Genomic DNA, 20,375 nt, shown 5'->3' on the forward strand with positions numbered 1-20,375 from the left:
GATGGGAACCAAAATCTTATAAATTCAATCTCTTGAAAAACATGAATGTTTTCTCCATACAAATGTCCAACAAATACAGGAATTGAACTATGATCACGTGCTCTATTAATTTAATATTTTAGGTAAGAAGTCACATGCCGCCTTGGCGTAAACAAAATCCATTGGCGGCATTATTACACACCTAACATCGACCTAGTACATAGTCAAGTGAAGTCCCAAAACAACTTATGAATGATGCTAATTTATTAAGCTACATCTATAGTGAGATTAGCAATATCCTAGCAATACTTAAATAGCAATTTGACCGGCTTCAAACATGGACATTTAACAAGTATGGAAATTTAACAACCAATATCATAAATAGATATATTCAGAAAGACACAATGCAACTTTCAATCAGCTTGACTAAGATGGAGTAACAGCAGCTAGTTTCATACGTTAGGCCAAATGGATGCAGGAATGCCATTTTTCAATATTTTAGATGGTGGTTGTTGTTGTTGAAGTGTAACCACATTCAAGCTTAAAGCACAGTTTAGGACACAAGTGATTGGTGGTGGTGAGTGTGAAACATGACAGTCTTTTCAGATATGCCACTGTTCACTTAGTTTAGCGGCCACAGTACGCATTGACCTAGCAAGCCAAGCAAAATAGAAATTAGCACAATCGGGTTTCAATTTGAATGTATATTGTGCCTGAGATATCACACGAGAGCATAGGGAACCAAACTTAGCTTTTGGAGCTATACTCAATCGGAATTACTCACCATAAGAAAGCCAAGAAGCATGCTTCCCAACATCAACTCAATTTATACAACTCAATGTGTTCAATTGTACATTTGAACCTGCACAACAATTTCCATACATTTTGAACTAAGCAATGCATACACATCATCTTATTTCATTTTAACTGCTGAAAATGAACTAATGGCTCTTTAAGCAGAGAAATAAAATCCTGCTCAGATGTTAAAAGATTTGTGCTGCAAGAACGAAATAATTTTCACTAAACTTGCCTATATCCATCAAGTTGCTGTAAATACTAATACACTCAGAACAAGTGGCCATGATATATAAACTTCCAAAAGTTCCTTTGACTGATCATCTGAAACTCGCCAGATTATGATTAACATTGACAAGCCTTAACATTAACTAATCTATCACTGGGACTGGTTTCAGGGTACTTTGTTTACTTCATAATCATAAGTACTTTTAGAGTAATTAATATAGTTGAAACTGCATACATGTGAAAGATGGAGGAGCAATGGATGACTATGTATAGAAATGAAATTGTAAGCTTAATTTCATGAATCGCAAAACAATACAAAAAGAAACTATAATTCCTTAACAAACGAACACACACAAAAGAACAATGTCTGAATCGTTAATATTACTGCATTGACGAAGCATCATTATGAAGCAGTTGGGTGGAGGAGCTCAGCTCTAGATGGCAATAAACCGAAAGAGGCAACCATACAAGCAGTTGGGTCTAAGCTCACAATCGAATCTCAGAAAGCACCAAATGAGGAAAAGACAAAAATGAAAAAAAAAATATTATGTGATTGGCAAAATGCAGCGAGGGAGAATTTTCCTCCCTCCCGAAATACACATAAGTTTTCGTTCTTTGAACGTTTTATATATAAGCTTACACAACAGGTGAGAGAAAATCAGAAACCCAACCCAATCCAAGAACAAGAAAAGTAACCCTTCCCTCTTTCTGTTTCTCCATCATTCCTATACAGTCCAATTGCTGTAACGAACTCCGTCCAATATCCATGGAAATAAGATAAATCGAAGTAAATCGGCGCAACATTAAAAAAAGATATAATAAAGAAAGCAATACCCGAAGTTGCAGGGGTGGTTAAGAATGGCTTTGTGAAAAGCCAGAGAAAAAAAGAAACGGCGTCGTGCGAATCAATCAATGAGTCGTAACTTTGGATCTCTTCTTGGCCTCGCTGTAAAGCACTACCCCCATGATCGTAATTCCGAACCCCACCATTCCCATAACCGTCACCGGATTCCTGAAAATCAAAACCGAAACCACCGCCGCCACCGTGGCTTTGGCATTCCCCAACACCTGAAGCGTCAAGGCGCTGGTGTGCTTCGTGACCAAAAAGTTGGTCAAGTTGACCAAATAAGCAACCGTGGCATTCCCGAGCAGCAAGAACACTATAAAAGGGTCTCCCCTGGCTTTCTCCACGGTGATAGCGAACACATTCCCTTCGATGTAGAGAGTAAACGGCAACAATATGAAAGCCGCCAAGGGAGCCATGTAGAGAAGCAAGTTCATGGAGTGAAGCTTCTCCGCTTCAGATGTCAACAGAATCCCCTGAACCACGGACTTCAAAGCGCGACCAGCAGTTGAACCGACACACACCAAAAACCCGAACAGATGAAACAAAGGCTCGCTATTGCTCGCAACCACGATCCCAAAGACAACGGGCAAAAGCGCCAGGTAAACCTCCCCGGTTTCCTTCTTGCAAGTGATTACGAAGGCGAAAATGGCGGTGAAAAACGGCGTCGTCGCCCCAATGGCTTGGTTGAAGGATACGGGAAGGTAGCGGAGCGAGGTGTTGCCGCAGACGACGGAGAAGCAGAAGATGGCGCTGAGGGCAAGGATCTTGAGGAACTGCTTCTTTGAATGGATGTGTTGGAGGGGAACGATTTCGAGGAAGTTGATGGAGGCGTAAGAGTAGGCGGCGCAGGATAGCATGTGGAGCATTGTGAGGAAGATGGGGAAGCGATAGCCGTAGAAGCTGAGGAGGTACTTGTTCAGGAGGAGGACGCCGATGTTGGAGAGGTACCAGGAGGCAATGATGAGGGCGGTCAGCACCGTCGGCGATAGGCTTCCGCCGTTGGATCCGAAGCTGTTACGGTGCTCCCCCGGCGGCGTGGGCGGAATGTCGAGCACCTGCTCCGTACTGTCGAGGCGAGGATTGCTCATTCGGCGCGTGGTCCATGTCTGCGCCTCCACCATCGCCCACAGCACGCTCTGCTTTCGGAGATGCTAAAGTTTAGTTTGGTTTGAGCGGCCAGATCTGAAGTGAAGCGGAGTAAGGCGATGGTGTTGTGGGGAGGGAGAGTAATATTTGATCGCAGGATGGTGATGGGAAATTTTGGGCCGTTTGATGGAGATTAAAAGGAAGAATAATAAATAATAAAAGAGGGATTGGTTGAGTGTTGGGGTGGGCCAGGGTTGTTTTGGGTTCCGGAAAGATGGATGATGGCGTACACACCTTACACCCTCCGCTTACTCTCTCCTACACATCTTCATCTTCGCTGTCTGTCGGTGTTCTGTGCTGTAACATCTCCATAAGAATAACATCTTCTTCTCCTTTTTTTTTTCTTTTTTTTTTTACTTTTTCCTCTCAAATTCTCCAATTACCTACTATCATCTAATTTAACATGAATAACTATTTCAACTTTTTATTGTTCCAATTTTAAGTGAAATTCTGTGCACTCTAGATCTGTCATTCTAACTTCAATTATCCCTAAATATTAGTACAAACTAAAAAAATCCTTGTAACTCTAATAATCATCAATTAATGTGAATTTAAAACTTTCCTTGGATCTAAGAAGTCAAAGAGTTCTAACATGCTTTAATGGGAAATAAATAAATAAAAACTCAAACATTAAGAAACAAACGCTTGTATATTGGTGTGTGGATTTTTGAATAGCAACACCTTTGACTGCTGCTCTAAATTTGAGGACTCTTCTTACAACGTCATTTTGTTTGATTCCATCATTTGCACAAAATCCATAAAGTACAACTTAACGTTTCTAATTAAACCACTTCTTTAAGGCTAAAGACGTTAAAAACCATTTCTAAAACAATTACTTATTCAAAAAAAATCTATATAATATACTTACAACTATTTTTCACGCACGTTTAATAATTTTATATTAATTATTAAACATTGTTTTCACCTGGTAAAAGAAAAATATTGTTATTAATTGTTTTATATTTACAAATTAATAAATAGTATTCTCATAACAATTAACCAAACTTTTTTATTTAAATACATTAAACTTTTGTTCTATATCACTGTCTTTAATATGTTGAAACTGTGTATTTATTACAACATTTGTTTCCTTGTACACTTGGCACACTATCTCCTTCTATTGCTTCCCATTAAGTCTGAAGAGAAATTGATTAATTAATTAATAATGCAGACAGAGTATGGCAATTCCAATATTTTAGGTCTGATTATTTTTTAGGGCAGTGAACTACTGGTGAGAGTGAAATGCTACTGCTGCATTGTGACAATAAAAGAACAAGTTCAAGAACAACCTCAAGATACCTCCATGAAGTTGGATTATGTTTGTTACCTGGGTTTAACCTATATATAGTAGAGTAGAAGTCTCTTTTTTTTAATGTAAAGAATAGAATATTGTTGGGAGTAGTTTTCTACACCTTGAAACCAAGAAAAAATAGGTAGAGGTTGATAATGTTATATAAAATTATCTTGAGGGACTAAAAAAAAGTACATCTATATAATAATGCTATTATTATTAATAAAATAATAATATAAATGTAAATGTAAATAATAGTAATAATAATAAAGAAAATAGTAAAAATGATAATATTAATAAAATAAAATTATAAATATATTATTTTATAAACAAATTAAATTTATTATATTAATTATATAATATTAAATTTTTATAAACTTTTTTATTTATTTTATTTTTCACTTTTTTTTTATTAATTCTAACTAGTCAACTTTTTCTGTTTTTCTTTTCTCTTATTTTTCTCAAATCCACTCCACTCCCTAATTGAAACACATTGAGCAATTACCTTAGCTACAAATAGCTACAAAATAACCTGGTATAAGACACCTTTACAAATTATGATGTGTATATAAGAAAGAGAAACATGTTTCTGAAATTAGCCTTTCCACATCTTGTACCTATAATTCTTATGTTATATTTAAAAATAATTCAGTTACTAGTAAAATATAAAGGCAATAATTGAAACCCAAATAATAAATAGTTTAATAATATCATATTATTATATTTTACTAACTAATATAAAAGATCTGTAAGTGTGTTATTTAATTATGATTTGGTTTTCCTTTATTTTTTTTTATCAGTGATTTTAGTTCCTACTTTTTCTAATATCTATAATTTGGGTTAAATCATCAATCTTTCATTTTTTTTCATGTTTGTTTATTTATTTTCGTCTAATCGAACTTTGGAACTAAAATCTATAAAAACCAAAATAAGAGATCAAATTGGCATATAAAAATTAAATGGAGATCAAAACTAAAATTTAACAAAAATTTAAATACGATATAATTTATTAAATTTAAGTATTTTTTTTCTTCTAACCATCTAAAGAATATTACTTATTAAAATTTATAAAATGTTATTTTTAGTTTTTGGGCCATATATTATATACACTAATGGAAAAACATGTGTATATGTATTCACATATTCATTATATTAAAATAATACAGTTTTAAAAACATATAATATTATTAGAATGATATTAAAAATATTAAAATAATATATCTGGACAAGTATTTGTTGTTTTTAGATGTGAAGAATGAAAAAAAAAATATTTTAAATTTAAAGGAACTAACCATATTACATTTATGTTAAATTTGAGAATTTCAAAAGATGTAACATTGTTAATGATAAAGGGTTAAAATAATGTCTTTTAAAATTTAGGATTTTTTTTAATTTAAAAAACTAAAGTAAAAAGTATCCAATTTTGAAAAGTAAAAATATATTTAATTAAAAATATAAAAAAAATCAGGATAAAAGAAGTTTCAATATTGTACATATTGCATAATTTTTTCATAAAAAAAATTATGAATTATGTAACATGAGAGTGTTTTTTTAATTCTACAACTTGAAAAATACCTTTTTATAAAAAAAAATAGTTTTTATATTATATATTTTTTTCATAAAAAAAATTAAAGGATATGATTTTTCAAATTGTACAATTTAAATGTCAGTTTACCTTTGATTTTACAGTTTGGAAGTTATGGTGTAAGATGGAAAAGACTTCCTTTTTTATATAAAAAAACTTTTAAATTACACATTTTTTTTGTAAAGAAATTTCAGATAACATCTTTTAAATTATACATTTAAAAAAAAACATAAAACAACATATAGATTGTACATTTTAAAAGTTATTGTTGAAGATTGGACATCAAAATATAACGTGACGAGAAGGGCGGTGCAGGAGAAAATATAGAGGTGAAAAAAGAAATTTTGCTTAACATTGACCGGTTAAAGCATTTGCAGATTTGGGCTAGAAAAGGCCTCGTTGATAAACCAAAAAATAACAATTTGGAAGTGATTTGTCATCTTCTTGCGGAAGCTGAAGCATAAGTTTCAATGGCTACGCATGTTGGTACTATATGCGGTGCGCTGAAAAGGTTCACTCGGCCTCACTCCTCCAATTGGGTTTCGAAGAAGAAAGGTTTCTGCTGCAAGATGTCCACCGAGTCACCTTCTTTGACTCACACCATCACACTGCCCAATAAACCCAACGAACCCGTTCACATTGTTGCTGCTTCCGGCGTCTCCCATTCCGATTTCTGGTTGTCATTTGTATTTTCTCTTCTTCTAATGCGTAATTTTTAATGTTAGAAAAGCATAGATATACTAAAAACGATCCAGTTCATTTTGTTTTAAAATTTGAATAGAAACTAGTAGGTTTCATTCGGTTAGGTGCTATATTTTATTGGTTCCTGTGAGAAACAATTGTAAAAGAATATTGACATGCATGTATGTAGTTGTTGTTTGAGAGCGATAACTTGTTTCATTTTGTGTGTCTTGAGTCATATAACATTAGTAGCATTGGTCCTTTAGGTTTGATTGTTCACGTTTCCCTCCTTGCAGGAGTGCTGTTGAATCCTCTTTATTCAAGCAGTGGTTGCATAACTTGCAAACGGAGAATGGGGTTCTAGCTGATGGCACCATGACTCTGAGACAAGTTCTAGTTCAGGTAATCAAGATATTTAGCTAAAACTTTCGATGATGATACTTTGTTCGTGAAGGAATCTGCATTACTTGGGTGTGTGTGACCTGCATCACATTGGTTTAAAATTTGTGACAATTTCACATTTAACACGAAAGATTGGAATCTGATATTTGAGAAACTAAACACCACATGCATATCTCAAGGTCTAGAATGCATGGCAAGAAACTTAATTCATGATGTTTTAGTGTTTCTTTTTAGGCTTTAACTAAGATTGTAACCCATAGAAGTCAGTCATTTCAGAAGATATATTTTTAATGCTTTTGTAGACTATCAAGAAGCAGATGTGATCTGATATGAGGCTTTGAGTATGGGTGAAGGGCAATGATCTTGCCTCTGACGGGCTGAATTTTGAATGTCTCCTCCACTTTGGTGATGGATGGAAATAATGGAGGAGGAAGGAGTGATAACGAAACCCCCATGACACATTGGTACTAAAAAAATTGAGTATGCTAAGGTTCAAGCAATGAGGGTAACTGGGCAAGTATATGCTCTGATGACCCTACATGGGTTCAATCCTACCCTTGTTTTATGGAGGAGTTGCAGTGTCCAATTAGAAGTCTTCTTCCTTGACCTAATAAGTCTGGGGGAGGCTATAGTTTCCTCTTAGAAGGTCTCTCTATGCGAGATAGTAAATCTAGGGGCCATCTCATTGACATTAATTGGGAAGATGGATTAGATCCTATTGGGTTTTGATGCTGCTGAGTCTTGGATTGGTAACGTTGCCTGAACAGTATTTTTTTTTTTCATCTAAGGATTTGTTTCGAGGGAATTTATGTAAAAGGATATTTACATTGTATTCTTCGTTTATTCATGTTTCCTTATAATTAACAATAATTTGGTGCAATTATTTTATATAAACAGGGAGTTGACATGTTTGGAAAGCGCATTGGGTTTCTCAAGTTTAAAGCGGACATTTTTTATAAGGAAACGGGGAAAAAGGTATGAGATGGTTTACATAAAAGCTTTTCAATAACACATTGAATAAATGCACTACAATATCTGAGCCCAAGCCTATAAGCAGTCATAATGTTTTGCTTTGTGAACTGGAGGATATGGATTCATTCATATCCTGGAAATAGCCTCTCTGCTTGTGTGGGTATAACTATGTACATCTAACTTCCCAGACCGAATTAGGTGCCCTTTTTGTTGTCCTACACCTTGCAATCTCACATAAGCTGGGGCTTTTGTGAGATTTTCATATGCTTGGAACAGCATTGTATGTCCACACACATCATGCGTTTGAAAAAGACATGAGGAATTTGATCTGCCTATAGTAATCTCATGGCCATGTATGAAACACATCCTCTTTGGGGATCTAAGATGATTAAGACCTTGGACTTGCCGACTGTATAACAAATATTTAACCAGTTCAATTATCTACATTTAGTGCTGCCAATGCTGATCTCATTCCTTTATACTAAAGTAAGCCATTATTAGATTCCAGGCATTGTATTTGCAAGAGGACCAGCGGTGGCGGTGCTGATACTCCTGGAATCAGATGGTGAAACATATGCTGTTCTTACGGAACAGGTAGATGCTGGTGCCTTGTAGCTTTTTTGTTTTTTGATTAATTAGATTTATAACTGAATTTTTATGTTATGACTGTTCTTATTCATAAGGCAAGGGTGCCTGTTGGAAGAATTATTTTGGAATTGCCTGCCGGAATGCTGGATGATAACAAAGGTGATTTTGTTGGAACTGCAGTTTGTGAGGTCTATTTTTCTCTCCCTCTTATCAACTCCTTTTTTTTATACATAGCGGTGCTGAAAGTGCACGTTTTATGGCCTTTTTACTTGTTTGTCCGACATTTATCTTTTCTAGTAATGTAAATGTCTTAAACTTTACACGGTTTCTTGTATTTATGACTTTGATAGGTTGAGGAAGAGATTGGTATCAAGTTAAATGTAGAAGACATGGTTGACCTCACTGCTTTCCTTGACTCTAAAACTGGATGCAGATTTTTTCCCTCTGGGGTGTGTTTCTGAGACTTTTGCCTTTTGGATCTTATTGCTTTTTCAAATTTCATGATGCTGCTTTGCAAGATTTTGTAATAATTTGGCATGGCAATATGAGTATAGTTTAGTATCATATCGTTGTTAAGTTAATATGTTGCATTCAGTAAACAATTAGCAAGCAGTTATAATCTAACTGTTAATTATTAAACCTTGTAGACAAGCCTTATACCGCCACATCTGGAAGATAGTTTATTAGTCCATAATTTTGTTGAAATGATTTGCTCCGTGTAAGCTTATCAAATTAATTGATTTCTAAAATGTTTCAAAATTATTCTTAAGAAACTATTGAAAGGATCTCATCACTACATTCCTTTATACATTTAGCTGACAGATTGTCCTTACTGCTTATATCACTTGGAAATCTAATTTTCACGTTTATTTTTCTTTCGTGATAAGGGAGGATGTGACGAAGAAATCAGTATTTTTCTGTACAGAGGGCGTGTTGAGAAAGAGATTATCACACAACTACAGGGTAAAGAGACTGGCCTTCGAGAACACGGGGAGCTAATTAAGGTATGCGTAGTACCATACAAGAAACTTTGGCGCACAACAGCGGATTGCAAAGTCCTGGTGGCTATTGCACTGTTAGAAATGGCTATGAAAGAAGGGCTGTTACCTACTTTGTCTGCTTAATTAACTAATAGAAGTAGAAATATATAAAATTTACGAGTCTAACTTTTTTTTTACGATTATTATTGTTGTGCTCTGCACTATTTGGACCTTGCCAAGAGATTCTTAATGGTACCATTGCCAAAAGATGGTATGTTGCTAACATGACGTTTTATCATAGAAAGTACATGTAAGAGACTATTTTCCTATCATTTATCTCTTAATCAAATTCTAACAGTGAAGCATTTCCAAAGTTCTTATCAAGGGGAAAGATTCTCATAACCGTTATTAGAACAGACATTAATAAGTCAAACTTTAAAATAAATGCAGAAACCCTTTTTCTCGTGAGTTGAGTAATTTAACAAACTATAGCCAAGTCTCATACTGTATTTTACAATCATTTTTTAATTGGAGAATCAACAATAAAATATGCTGTGTATGTTTTAAAGGTTCTTAGATCAAATAATTAAACAAGGAATTATATTAAAATGCTTGCAACCATACACAATAATCCTGAACTCTGAACAATTTTTCAACTACATTTTTTATTATAGAATTTTATTAATGTCGAAAAATTATTAGAATGTCTAACTACATTGCAAAGAACTAAGAGATTTGTCAAATTAACAAGTACCTTAAAGAAAAAATAAGTTCATAATTCTGGTGAAGAAATTGACTGTAAATTAAAGACAGATGAATTAGTTTCCAAAAGAGATATGTAATCCTCATATTTGATAGTGCTGATGGGGGACAAGACAAATAAATAACAATGCTTTGCCTTCAGTGAATTACTTCATCAGACCTTGCTGGAAACAAAATCTTTATCGGTGGCATCCCATATGGTGGTGCCATCACACGTACAGAGCTTTTTATAGTTCTCACCAACTCCTGCACTTCTGGCAATTACTGCGGCAGTTATACCATGTTTTGATTTATCTTCAGTTGCATATACCACTACAGATCGTCCAATAAGATCAGCCACTCTCAGCTTTTCTTTGACCCCACTGTAGAAGGCATCACCTTTTTCATTAGCTTCTAGTGTTCCCAGGTCGCCATGTGGCTGAAAATCCAATAAAACAGGCCTCGTTATGTTTGGTTTGAAATCTAAAATTTGAAAAGAATTTTCCTTATAAATTAACTTTCCTGTTTCGAACCCAATATAAAAAAATACGGTTTGAATTGACTTTTTTTAATCATACTGTGTTTGAAACTAAAGTCCGCTGAAATCCAACAAAATGTGAACGAGTTTGTATTTCGTCCGAAGAATTGTAATTTAAGTTTAACTCAACTTTTTAAATTGATTTTAATATAATTTTATCATTTATAGTCAATATAGGATCTTCATCATGTTATAATAGTGTCATTAACATTTTTATCTTAAACATTATTTACCTACTACTCCAAACCCCTGGCATGATTACGAATGAGGAGCTGATACATACTGAAATACTAAAAACCACCATAGTGTCAGTTGTTGGCCCCCTAGTCTCCTCCCTCAACGACAAGCTCCTAGACATAATGACGTAGATCATGGGCCAAGTGCTAGTTAGTTACTGTAGCAATCAAAGACAGCAAAAATTATCTTCTTGATTTACCATTTTCTAACCTTTAGATTTCCTTCGTGAAACTTATTAACATGTTTTCTGTTCTGGTTCAAACTTTAAGTGAACTCAAATCAGAGTATTTGAGTCTGCCTTAAGACCTTGATTGCCTACTTATTTATAGGGAGATCCCTCTTGAAGTTTTTAGGTGAAAACCTGGGTACTTGTAAACAACTTTACATGAAGCGGAAAACTAAGGGTACTACAAAACTAATTTTCTCTCTTTATTCCATAGAACCCTTGAGTTTTGGTAACAAAACATCTTGCCAAAATCTTTCTATTAGGTTGGCCTATATGCGATCAACAATTCGGTTACCTAACTACCTTAAAGAAAGATTCCAAGTTTTAAAACCAAGATGTGAGCATTGGATCTTGACCGAACTGGGTCAAAGGGGCCTGGAGTCACTGGACTCATGACCTGTAATTAGACTACACCCGATCTGTTTAACTATAAGCCTCCTAGCTTTTTTCCAATCGAGGCGGAAAGGCTTTTAGAGTGTTTGCTGGCCTTTGGGTGCTGGACCTGGTTATGAGCATTTTCTGAGAGTACATAGTTCCTCAGTCTCAAGTTAAAGGGAAGAAGAGACGGCATTAATTAGTATCCACGCTAGGAGGTTCAGGGGCTGACCTCTTTGAAACTTAGTCCTCGGATTAATCCAAATAAACGGGTTGGATTATTTTCTGAGGGTACAATTTTAAAAGTATTTTGTGTAGCCTAAGGAAGAAATTTTGAGGTATTCTATGCGCAACTTCCTTTCTACCCACCCACCTCCCAGACGCGGAATGAAATTTCCACAGGAACCAGGAGCCGTCAAACATCACATTTGAGATGAAAACAGCAGCCTCAATCAACAGAAATAATACTACAAACTTAATTGACATCATGATGCAACCCTACACTATTCGATTAAAAAATATTCACTATCCTAACATAACTGTTTCGTAATAATATATACACCAGTCATCAATCCTTAAAAAGAAAGATTAATTATTAAATTGGGCCTCCTTACATTTATTTCATACTTTTCGTTTCAATTTCTATAAAAAAACTCAACATTATATAATTCCTATACGAGCAAATTGTTTATGTTTTAATCCCTTCCAATATACCAAGTAACTTATTTAGGTTTTCTATAACTGCTACAAAACTGAATCTGGCTAGAGTAAAATTGACAGAAATTTCCTCAACCACCAAAAATCTAAAACAATTAATGGTTTTTGTAGTGATTTTACATTAATTTTGGGCGGCTTCAATTATGTGGCAGATTTAGAGAAACTATAGCTAACAGATTTACTTGGTAACCGATGGCTGGGACTAAAACATACATATTAGCCTGTTTAGGAACTAAAATACATGGTTTCCATGTATATGGACTAAAACACAAATTGTGGGCAAGTGTTAGAACCAAATGAATATTTAAACCTAGAAGAAATATGTTTAAACCAGGTAAAGAAAACAGAAATTTAAAGGTATGTGGAAAATCAAACCTCTTTGGTGTTTTCCTCATTTATCGGATTGAATATTTTACCAGTGCTTGCTGCACCTCTAGTCAAATCTCCAAACTCATTAATAGACCAACCGTGCTTTCCTGGTGACAGACCACTAAAATTGGCTTCAATCCTAGCTAGTTCCATATTTACTTGAGCTAGGCGAACAACACCAAAAATATCTGGACCTTTGAATTCGGAAACAGCAGCAGATATCAAGAAATCTGAAAGGCAAAAAAGAAAGATTTAACTAAATCAGAAGGTATACGACAGCTGAAACCATGAAAACAGAAGTAAAAACATATTGCTGACAATCATATTAATCAAATGAGTCCCATAAACACAATTGCCATATTGTGTAATAAATGGTGTAACAGGATAATTAAATACAAGGAAATCAGGAGACATCACACAACTAAAAATATTTATTTAAAAAATAAATTGATAAAACATCAAGTATCTGTTGCAGTCTAAGCTAAGCAAGAACAAGGTTATTCCAAATGGGGGTTGATAAAGAGAATATACAAAGAAGTCACAACAACTAGGGGAGAAACAATGAGAGTATGACAGATGAATACAAAATTTAGTGAAAACATGAAATCAAATACCATTATACCTAATATTGCTTAAGGAAATACTAAAGCTGTTTACAACCTAATTTGAATAACAAATTATGCTGCCTGCTGTGTCAAAAACCAGCAGTGTCCTTCATTCTTCACCGACATATTGATGGTATATGTATTACAAAAGCACACGATAGCTCATATTTCACACATGACTTTTTTGGAGTGTCAGAAACATAACACAGTCAAGGATTTGTGGGTGGGGGCAGGGAGGATCCAGTTTAAACTATTTTCTTAAGTCAAAAGAATGAGACATTGATGGAAGAGTTGTTTTTACTCTATAATTGCTAGCGATTGACAAAAAGAACAAATAGAAATCCTATATATGATATTCTACTGCTTCAGTAAATAAAAACAGATAAATAATAAAAATAGTACAATGTAGAAATAAGTAGCAGAGAGAAGCAGTATCTAGGTAATATGATCACTTCCGATCTTCAACCAGTAATGCATATAGGTATAGACTTGAAAATATCTCCCGATATGGATAGGAGATTGTGAAACCTTAGATAAATTTATTTTATAAAATAATGGTTGATATAACTGCTCCATCCCTCCAACTCTGTTTTGCGTTGCCAAGAACCAAATTGGACTGACGTTCAATAGCACATTGATGCTGAAATTCACATTTCTGGCAGTTCTTCTACTTACTCAGCAACATCATTCACAAAGGAAAGAAACTAAAAAACAATGATCGATGGAGGAACAAATAATCAAAGAGGATGCAACACTAAGCCGAAGAAGGCAAGAATCGAATTAGGGTCTGATTTGAGGATGGGGAAGGGTTATTCAGCCAGTGCGCCTTGGTTGAAATATCCACAATTTGAAGAAGTGCTCACTGCCATCCAAGCCATGAAAATGCCTGCCACTTGATCCGACAATCTTTCCCTCTTGCCTTTGGGATCCAGTATGACCAGAACCACAGCCACAGCCACGGTGGACATGATGTTTGGGAACAAATTGGTTGGAAGGGGGGGTAAATTGGAAAAGAGAAAGATTAAGTGAAAAACGGAAAAAAAAATCTGAAATGTCAATTTTAAAATAAATATATCTTAACAGTCAATAATTGTTTCCCACAGTCAGAGACATCCTCAAGTCTCCCAACCTAGCCTCAACCTAATACATGAATGAAGGCATATACATATAGAAACAAGGTCAATGAATCCTTGCAATTGAAGGGAATATAACAAATGTCTATCATCAAGCCTTAGCAGTAAATTATTCAACAATGTTGAAAAGAAAAGTTAAAGCTTCTAATTTTGATTTTTTGTTCGATTAGGTATAACAGACTTGGAACAAAAAAGTGGACACTAAGGAATATCTATTAGGTGTACAGGTTGTATGCCTTCATATGTTACCAGTTTTCAAAGAAAAGAAACTTATTCTCTCTCTGTGACAGTGAAAGAAGAAGTAGGGACATGAACTACTGTGACAAGGATGCATTTAAAGGAGCATACAAACTCAAGTTTTAAGAGGTGACAATAACCACATTAAACATCCCACTCCATAATTATGACACTCATTCCTCCAAATAAACAAATAAAGAGTAAACCCCAAACCTTCATCTTTGCAGATTTTACAATTTCATGAAGATGATTAACTTAGAAAAGGTCATACTCTACATTAAAATGATTTTGGTAAAATTGACTTTGAAATAAACTCTACATTAAAATGATTGGGATGTGTGTCCAAATTAATCTCACTCACATTTTTTACTTTGAAAAAGTACAAGTGTGTGAAATTGGTTTTGGGCGCTAACAAAGCATGCAAAGTCATTAAGGAAAACTTAGCATTGCAAATTTACAATTCAAATCATGACAAAGCAAGAAATTGACTAGCAAACCTTCCGGTATTCCTTGTCCAATTAGCCGGGCTTTTCTACCAGTCTGCTCCAAGGCTTCAGTCATAGTCTTAACCGGCGATGAACCAAGAATCCTTACAACCTGATTGCTCAAGTCCACCTCTACGTCCTTAACTCCTGAAAAAAAAAATGCGAGGCCCAAACAACGTGAATTAAGAAATCTAGGGGGTGCTTAAAACCACAAGAATTGTGAATTGATTTAATTTAATTTCAGTAAATCAGCTCAAAATAAACCTGTTCTGGTCTAAAGTTCCTCTACTTACGTCAGAGTTTACCTAGTCTCAGAGCATTCAAGTGTGTACAACCTATGGGAATATCTCCCTCTTTCAAAGTCCCCCTTAGCATCACTATTGGAAAGTTTTTAATTGTTTCCATGATCTTCTCTAAAATCTTGGGGACAGAGACTACGTCCATATTTGTTTCCCCCATCACAATCCAGATTGTGGGTAGAGACCACATTATAGGTCATGAAAAATTATCTTAGAAAGAGAAACTGGGAATGGGCTTGGTAAGGTAACTACTAGAGCTAATGCACGATATACCTCAAATCCTGTCTGACAAACTTTGATCGGTTGGAGATTACTAACTCCAATTCCATTCATTCATGGTTCCAAACACGTTGAAGGCAGAAAATAAGTGACACAAGCTGGTCCAAGCACTTCACGAAACACTTACCATTAATCTCGTGCAGCTTATTTTTGACAGCATTAACACAACCTTCACATTTCATATCCACCATGTACTCCGTCTGACATCACAAAAAAGGAAATTGGAACTAACTAAGAATTTGACTTAACCGAGCCAAAAAGTGAAGAGAGTGAACATCTAACTGACCAGTAACTCGGGCAAAACGGAATGAGGCTGCGAGAGAAAAAAACGGAATGATTAGATTAGAGGGGAATTAAGTAATTGAGAGAAAAGAAAGAGAGATAAGAAAGAGGAACCTGAGAAGAGAGTTTGCTGTCCATGTGGAGAACAGAGGGAGGGGTAGCAAAGGTTTTGAGAAGGTGGAATGAATTGGGGGAATTGGAAGATTGGGAAGAGCGAGGAAAAGAAGAAGAAGAAGATAGAGAAGACGAAAGAGAAGAGAAGGCGAAGGCTGCAGGAATAGCTGCTGCAGTGGTTGCTGCTATTGACCTCAGAAATGCCATTTCACTCCAACTACTCTTTCTTTATTTATAACACCTCTCCCCTTACCTCACAAAACAAAATGCACTCAGGTAGGTAGCTACCTACTTCTATGTTTCTCTCATGCCACTTCATTCTAGATGGATCTACACATCTCCACCTTGCACTTAGTTTTCACTTTCATTTGGATTTTATTTTTTTGTCCATCAAAATTGCCTCAAAGCATACTACAAATGTTTTCTTCCTGCAACCTCAATAGTTTCTTCTTACACATCAATAGTTTTTAAATTCCAAAATTACTTTTCGAGATAAAATGCTGGATTTTTTGTTTACTTTTAGATTAAAATTATATTCAAAATATAGTATAATTTAAAAAGTATTTTTTAATTATTAAATATGTTTTGAATTGTAAAATTTAAAATATAAATTATATTTCAAATGATATAATTTTGAAATATAATTTTTAAATTGTATTATTAAGAAGGTGTTTGAGAATCTAAAAAACATTTTCGAAATTGTACAGAATATAATTCTATATTTTAAATTATAATTTTTTAAAGTACTTTTTATTCTAAATTTCTTTTAAATTTTAAATTTTAAAATATAAATTTATATTTCAAATTTTAGAGTTTAAAAAATATTTGACAATCCAAAAAATAATTTTCAAATTTTACAATTTAAAATATAAAATTATATTTCAAATTTTTTAATTCGAAAAATCTTTTATAAACTCTCAAATACATTCAAAATATAACTTTTGATAAGAATAAATTAGGTTTTTTTATAAAACATACAGAGGTGTAGAAAGAAAACGGCCAGACCACAATGTTTGAGCCTCAAACACTCTGTCCAACAACACATGGCTTTTTCTTATAAGCAAATTATCACCCTAATAAATGTGAAATTCTCTTTTTACCCTTTCTTAGCAATTTAGATATCCTAATTCTCTCCTAACATTACATTACATCCCTTCTTTTAGAGTCTATACAACTAGTCATAATAAATGTGTATTTATTTTTGTTATAAAAAATGGTTCAAACTACAAGTACTCATAATAAATGTGTATTTTTGTTATAAAAATGGTTTAACTACAACTACTCATAGTAAATGTCTACTTTTGTTACCAAAAAGAGTTTCAACTACATCCATGAAAGTATTTTCTACTTTTTGTTATGTGAATCTTCCTCACGCCATTTTTGGACCTTCCTCACACCATTCAATTTTTATTTTTTTTAACATTTCGGATTAGACAATCTGTTATATATAGTTAGATCGGGAATATCATATTGGATTCTACAATCTAGTATATTATTAGAAAAATAAATATGAGATTGTACAATCTGTTATATATAGCTGGATCGGGGATATACATATTGGATTCTACAATCTAGTATATTATTAGAAAAATAAATATCAGATTGTACAATCCAGTTTGCAATATAATAAATTAAATGTACATACTGAGTTGAACAATCCAGAAGCTAAAATCGAATCTAGGATTGATTATCAAATATACAATTCAGTATACAAATTAAATTCACAAACCAGATTGTACACGTCAATATGCAATCTCGTATCGGATCGGATTTTAGTTTCCAATGATTCAATTTGGTGTGTACCTTTCCAATGAGATGTGTTATGGATTACTCAATCAGTACAAATAAATGGATAACTTTAGAATTTTAAAATTATATGGAGGTGTAGAAGAACCAATGGATGTGAAGGAAGAATTTGCAATCTTTTATTTTTTTTCTCATCCAAATTATGCATTTAAATTCACCGAATATTAATTATCACTCTGCTACCAAATAACTTTTCTATTACGAATGCATACAACAAATTTGCCTGAAAAAACTTGTGTTGTGCATCAGTATCCATTCAAAGTCTTCATTGTTGGGATATGTTTTGAGAACTCATCGATTATTGAATTATATTAACACACGTATACTAGATTTATTAATTCAACCTATGGTCAAAGTGATATTAATGAAATAATACACATAATTTAATTATATTAAAAAATAATATGATAACTTAACAAGGACACTAAAAGGTCAAAAGTAATGCATTTTATAAGCTTTTAACGTTCACAATAAACGTAAAAAAAATCAAATATTTCATAATGTTTAGATTTAAGGTTCAATAATATATAATAAAATTCTTTTGAAAATAATAAATTTGTTGAAAAATGATGAATACTTTATTTTAATTTTTTTTTAGGAAAAAACTGAATTTAAATTTTAATCATGGAATCATAATACTTTTCTTTAAACCATTATCAACTAAATTTTGATCAATTCTTGCTATTTTTAAAAATTTTAATGAATTTATCGATTATCAAACTAATTCAACTCAATTTTGAAGTTTAATTGAATTCACTAGTCCAATCCAATTTGTACTTATATAAGTAAAGTGAATCTAGATAGTACTTGAAACTAATAGTACAATTGTTGACGTGTCGTTAATCTCCTAACTCCTTTCTTTAAGTATACTTCCTCAAGTGATGCTCGGTCGGGATTGACTTGAAAAAATGTATATTCCGACGATTAAGTAAGTACTCTGTGTATAGAGTGTATATTTATAAACAAGTAAAAACATACCTTACACCTTTATAAATGATTTATTTATAGTGTTGGTCATGAGCTCTTGTTGTGATGAACTGAGTATCAGTTGTTCACTTATGTGTACGTGATCCTTAACTTATAATTAGGTTATCCTTAACTTATAAATAAGTAAATATCGTTATTGTCAGTTAAGTAACTTATGTGTTTTGATATCGTTACCAATACCGAAACTAGCTAATTCTTTACATACAATTCTTACTCTGGAACTAGGGGCATTGCATTGTTTTCACTTATTCTCACATAATCATACACTATTAATGGATTATTAAGGGGCCATTATATAAATAACATTAGAAACTTTATGTTGTGGTATTACTTTAGTTGCATAGACTCTTGTTTAGAAGTACCGATCGTGATCGGTACTTTTAATATTTTTAATATAAAAATATATAAAACAAAATAATGATATCAATATATTTATATCAATAATATAAAAACTTGTAAACGCTTATATATTCTTTTAAAAATATTGGGCACCTTATTTATCATGGGCCCTCAACTATCGCACCCAGACGAAGCCCAAGACCAACCTTTATTACATTTATAATAATCAAATTAAAATATTATATAAAAAATAGCCATGATAAAAATTATTTCGTTAACATTCTAGATTTACTAAAATCAAATTAATGTTTTTATAGAAGGTAACCCAGGAGAAGACATATTAGTAATACTAGCGAAAACATACTGGTTATTGAATATGTGTATTTATATCTTTATTAAATTAAAAAATATATAATTTTATGATTTTTGTGAATAATTAATAAAAAACAATATACTTAATATATATGTATATTTTTGTAAAATAGTATTAAATAATTATATATTCGTTATTTAAAAAAAAGTTATTTATCTATTTTAAAATAATAATTATATAAAATTTATTCAATTATTTATTCTATTAAATAAACAAATAAATTATTTTTAATTTATTATAAAGTAAAAAAAAATCAATTAAAATAAATATAAATAATTTTTATAATTTTGTAGACAATTTTTTATTTATTTTGTAAATATTTTTTTTGTATGAGTAGTTATTTTAATTTTAAAAACAATTACTCAAAAATAAAACGATAAGAATTTATATCCACCAAAATGATAAATCCCTTATAAATAAAGATAACTTGTATGTTTTTTTTTTTTATTGTATTATAAAAGTACCCACAATAGAGTCCACATATAATTTTATTATCCGAGTTTGCTCACACACGGACTAAGAACTCTCTCCAACATGGTTGTTTCTTACTGTACCTCCATAGGTTCTTCTCTCCATTATGACTGTTTTTTACTATATTTCCATAGGTCATCATCATACAAAATGTGAAAATATTTTTTTATCATCCCCAAATAATAGCTTCTGGATTATGTAATCCAGATATGTATTTGAAAAATGACTTCCGAATTACATAATTCAAAAATTAATTATACATTTGAAA

At 32.8% G+C, this 20,375-nt stretch overlaps 3 protein-coding genes across 5 annotated transcripts; 1 reads left to right on the forward strand and 2 right to left on the reverse strand.

Moving 5' to 3' along the window:
* Positions 1 to 3,327, reverse strand: LOC137808032 (Nucleotide-sugar transporter family protein). Its single transcript, XM_068608928.2, has 3 exons — positions 1,837 to 3,327; positions 764 to 841; positions 1 to 630 (listed from the first exon to the last, which is right to left on the reverse strand). The coding sequence occupies exon 1, from the start codon at positions 2,968 to 2,970 to the stop codon at positions 1,912 to 1,914; it is 1,059 nt and encodes a 352-aa protein (XP_068465029.1). The 5' UTR covers positions 2,971 to 3,327; the 3' UTR covers positions 1 to 630; positions 764 to 841; positions 1,837 to 1,911.
* A 2,833-nt stretch (positions 3,328 to 6,160) lies between these two features.
* NUDX14 (nudix hydrolase homolog 14) lies at positions 6,161 to 9,826 on the forward strand. Its single transcript, XM_068608929.2, has 7 exons — positions 6,161 to 6,547; positions 6,849 to 6,954; positions 7,852 to 7,929; positions 8,428 to 8,520; positions 8,610 to 8,702; positions 8,865 to 8,963; positions 9,402 to 9,826. The coding sequence occupies exons 1-7, from the start codon at positions 6,342 to 6,344 to the stop codon at positions 9,636 to 9,638; spliced, it is 912 nt and encodes a 303-aa protein (XP_068465030.1). The 5' UTR covers positions 6,161 to 6,341; the 3' UTR covers positions 9,639 to 9,826.
* Positions 9,827 to 10,142: 316 nt separating this feature from the next.
* CCS (copper chaperone for SOD1) lies at positions 10,143 to 16,520 on the reverse strand. Of its 3 annotated transcripts, none has more exons than XM_068608920.1 (6): positions 16,132 to 16,520; positions 16,022 to 16,048; positions 15,863 to 15,935; positions 15,170 to 15,304; positions 12,704 to 12,927; positions 10,143 to 10,674 (listed from the first exon to the last, which is right to left on the reverse strand). In XM_068608920.1, exons 1-6 carry the CDS (start codon positions 16,336 to 16,338, stop codon positions 10,411 to 10,413), a joined length of 930 nt encoding a protein of 309 aa, XP_068465021.1. In that variant the 5' UTR covers positions 16,339 to 16,520; the 3' UTR covers positions 10,143 to 10,410. The 3 variants fall into 3 exon arrangements, with proteins under 3 accessions (XP_068465021.1, XP_068465022.1, XP_090155743.1); XM_068608921.1 differs by having other exon boundaries at positions 15,730 to 15,935; positions 16,132 to 16,336; XM_090299617.1 differs by lacking the exon at positions 10,143 to 10,674 and adding an exon at positions 10,978 to 11,123.
* Positions 16,521 to 20,375: the final 3,855 nt, after the last annotated feature.

This window comes from Phaseolus vulgaris, chromosome 3, assembly GCF_051622355.1.
Source record: "Phaseolus vulgaris cultivar YP4 chromosome 3, ASM5162235v1, whole genome shotgun sequence".
Taxonomy (NCBI): Eukaryota; Viridiplantae; Streptophyta; class Magnoliopsida; order Fabales; family Fabaceae; genus Phaseolus; species Phaseolus vulgaris.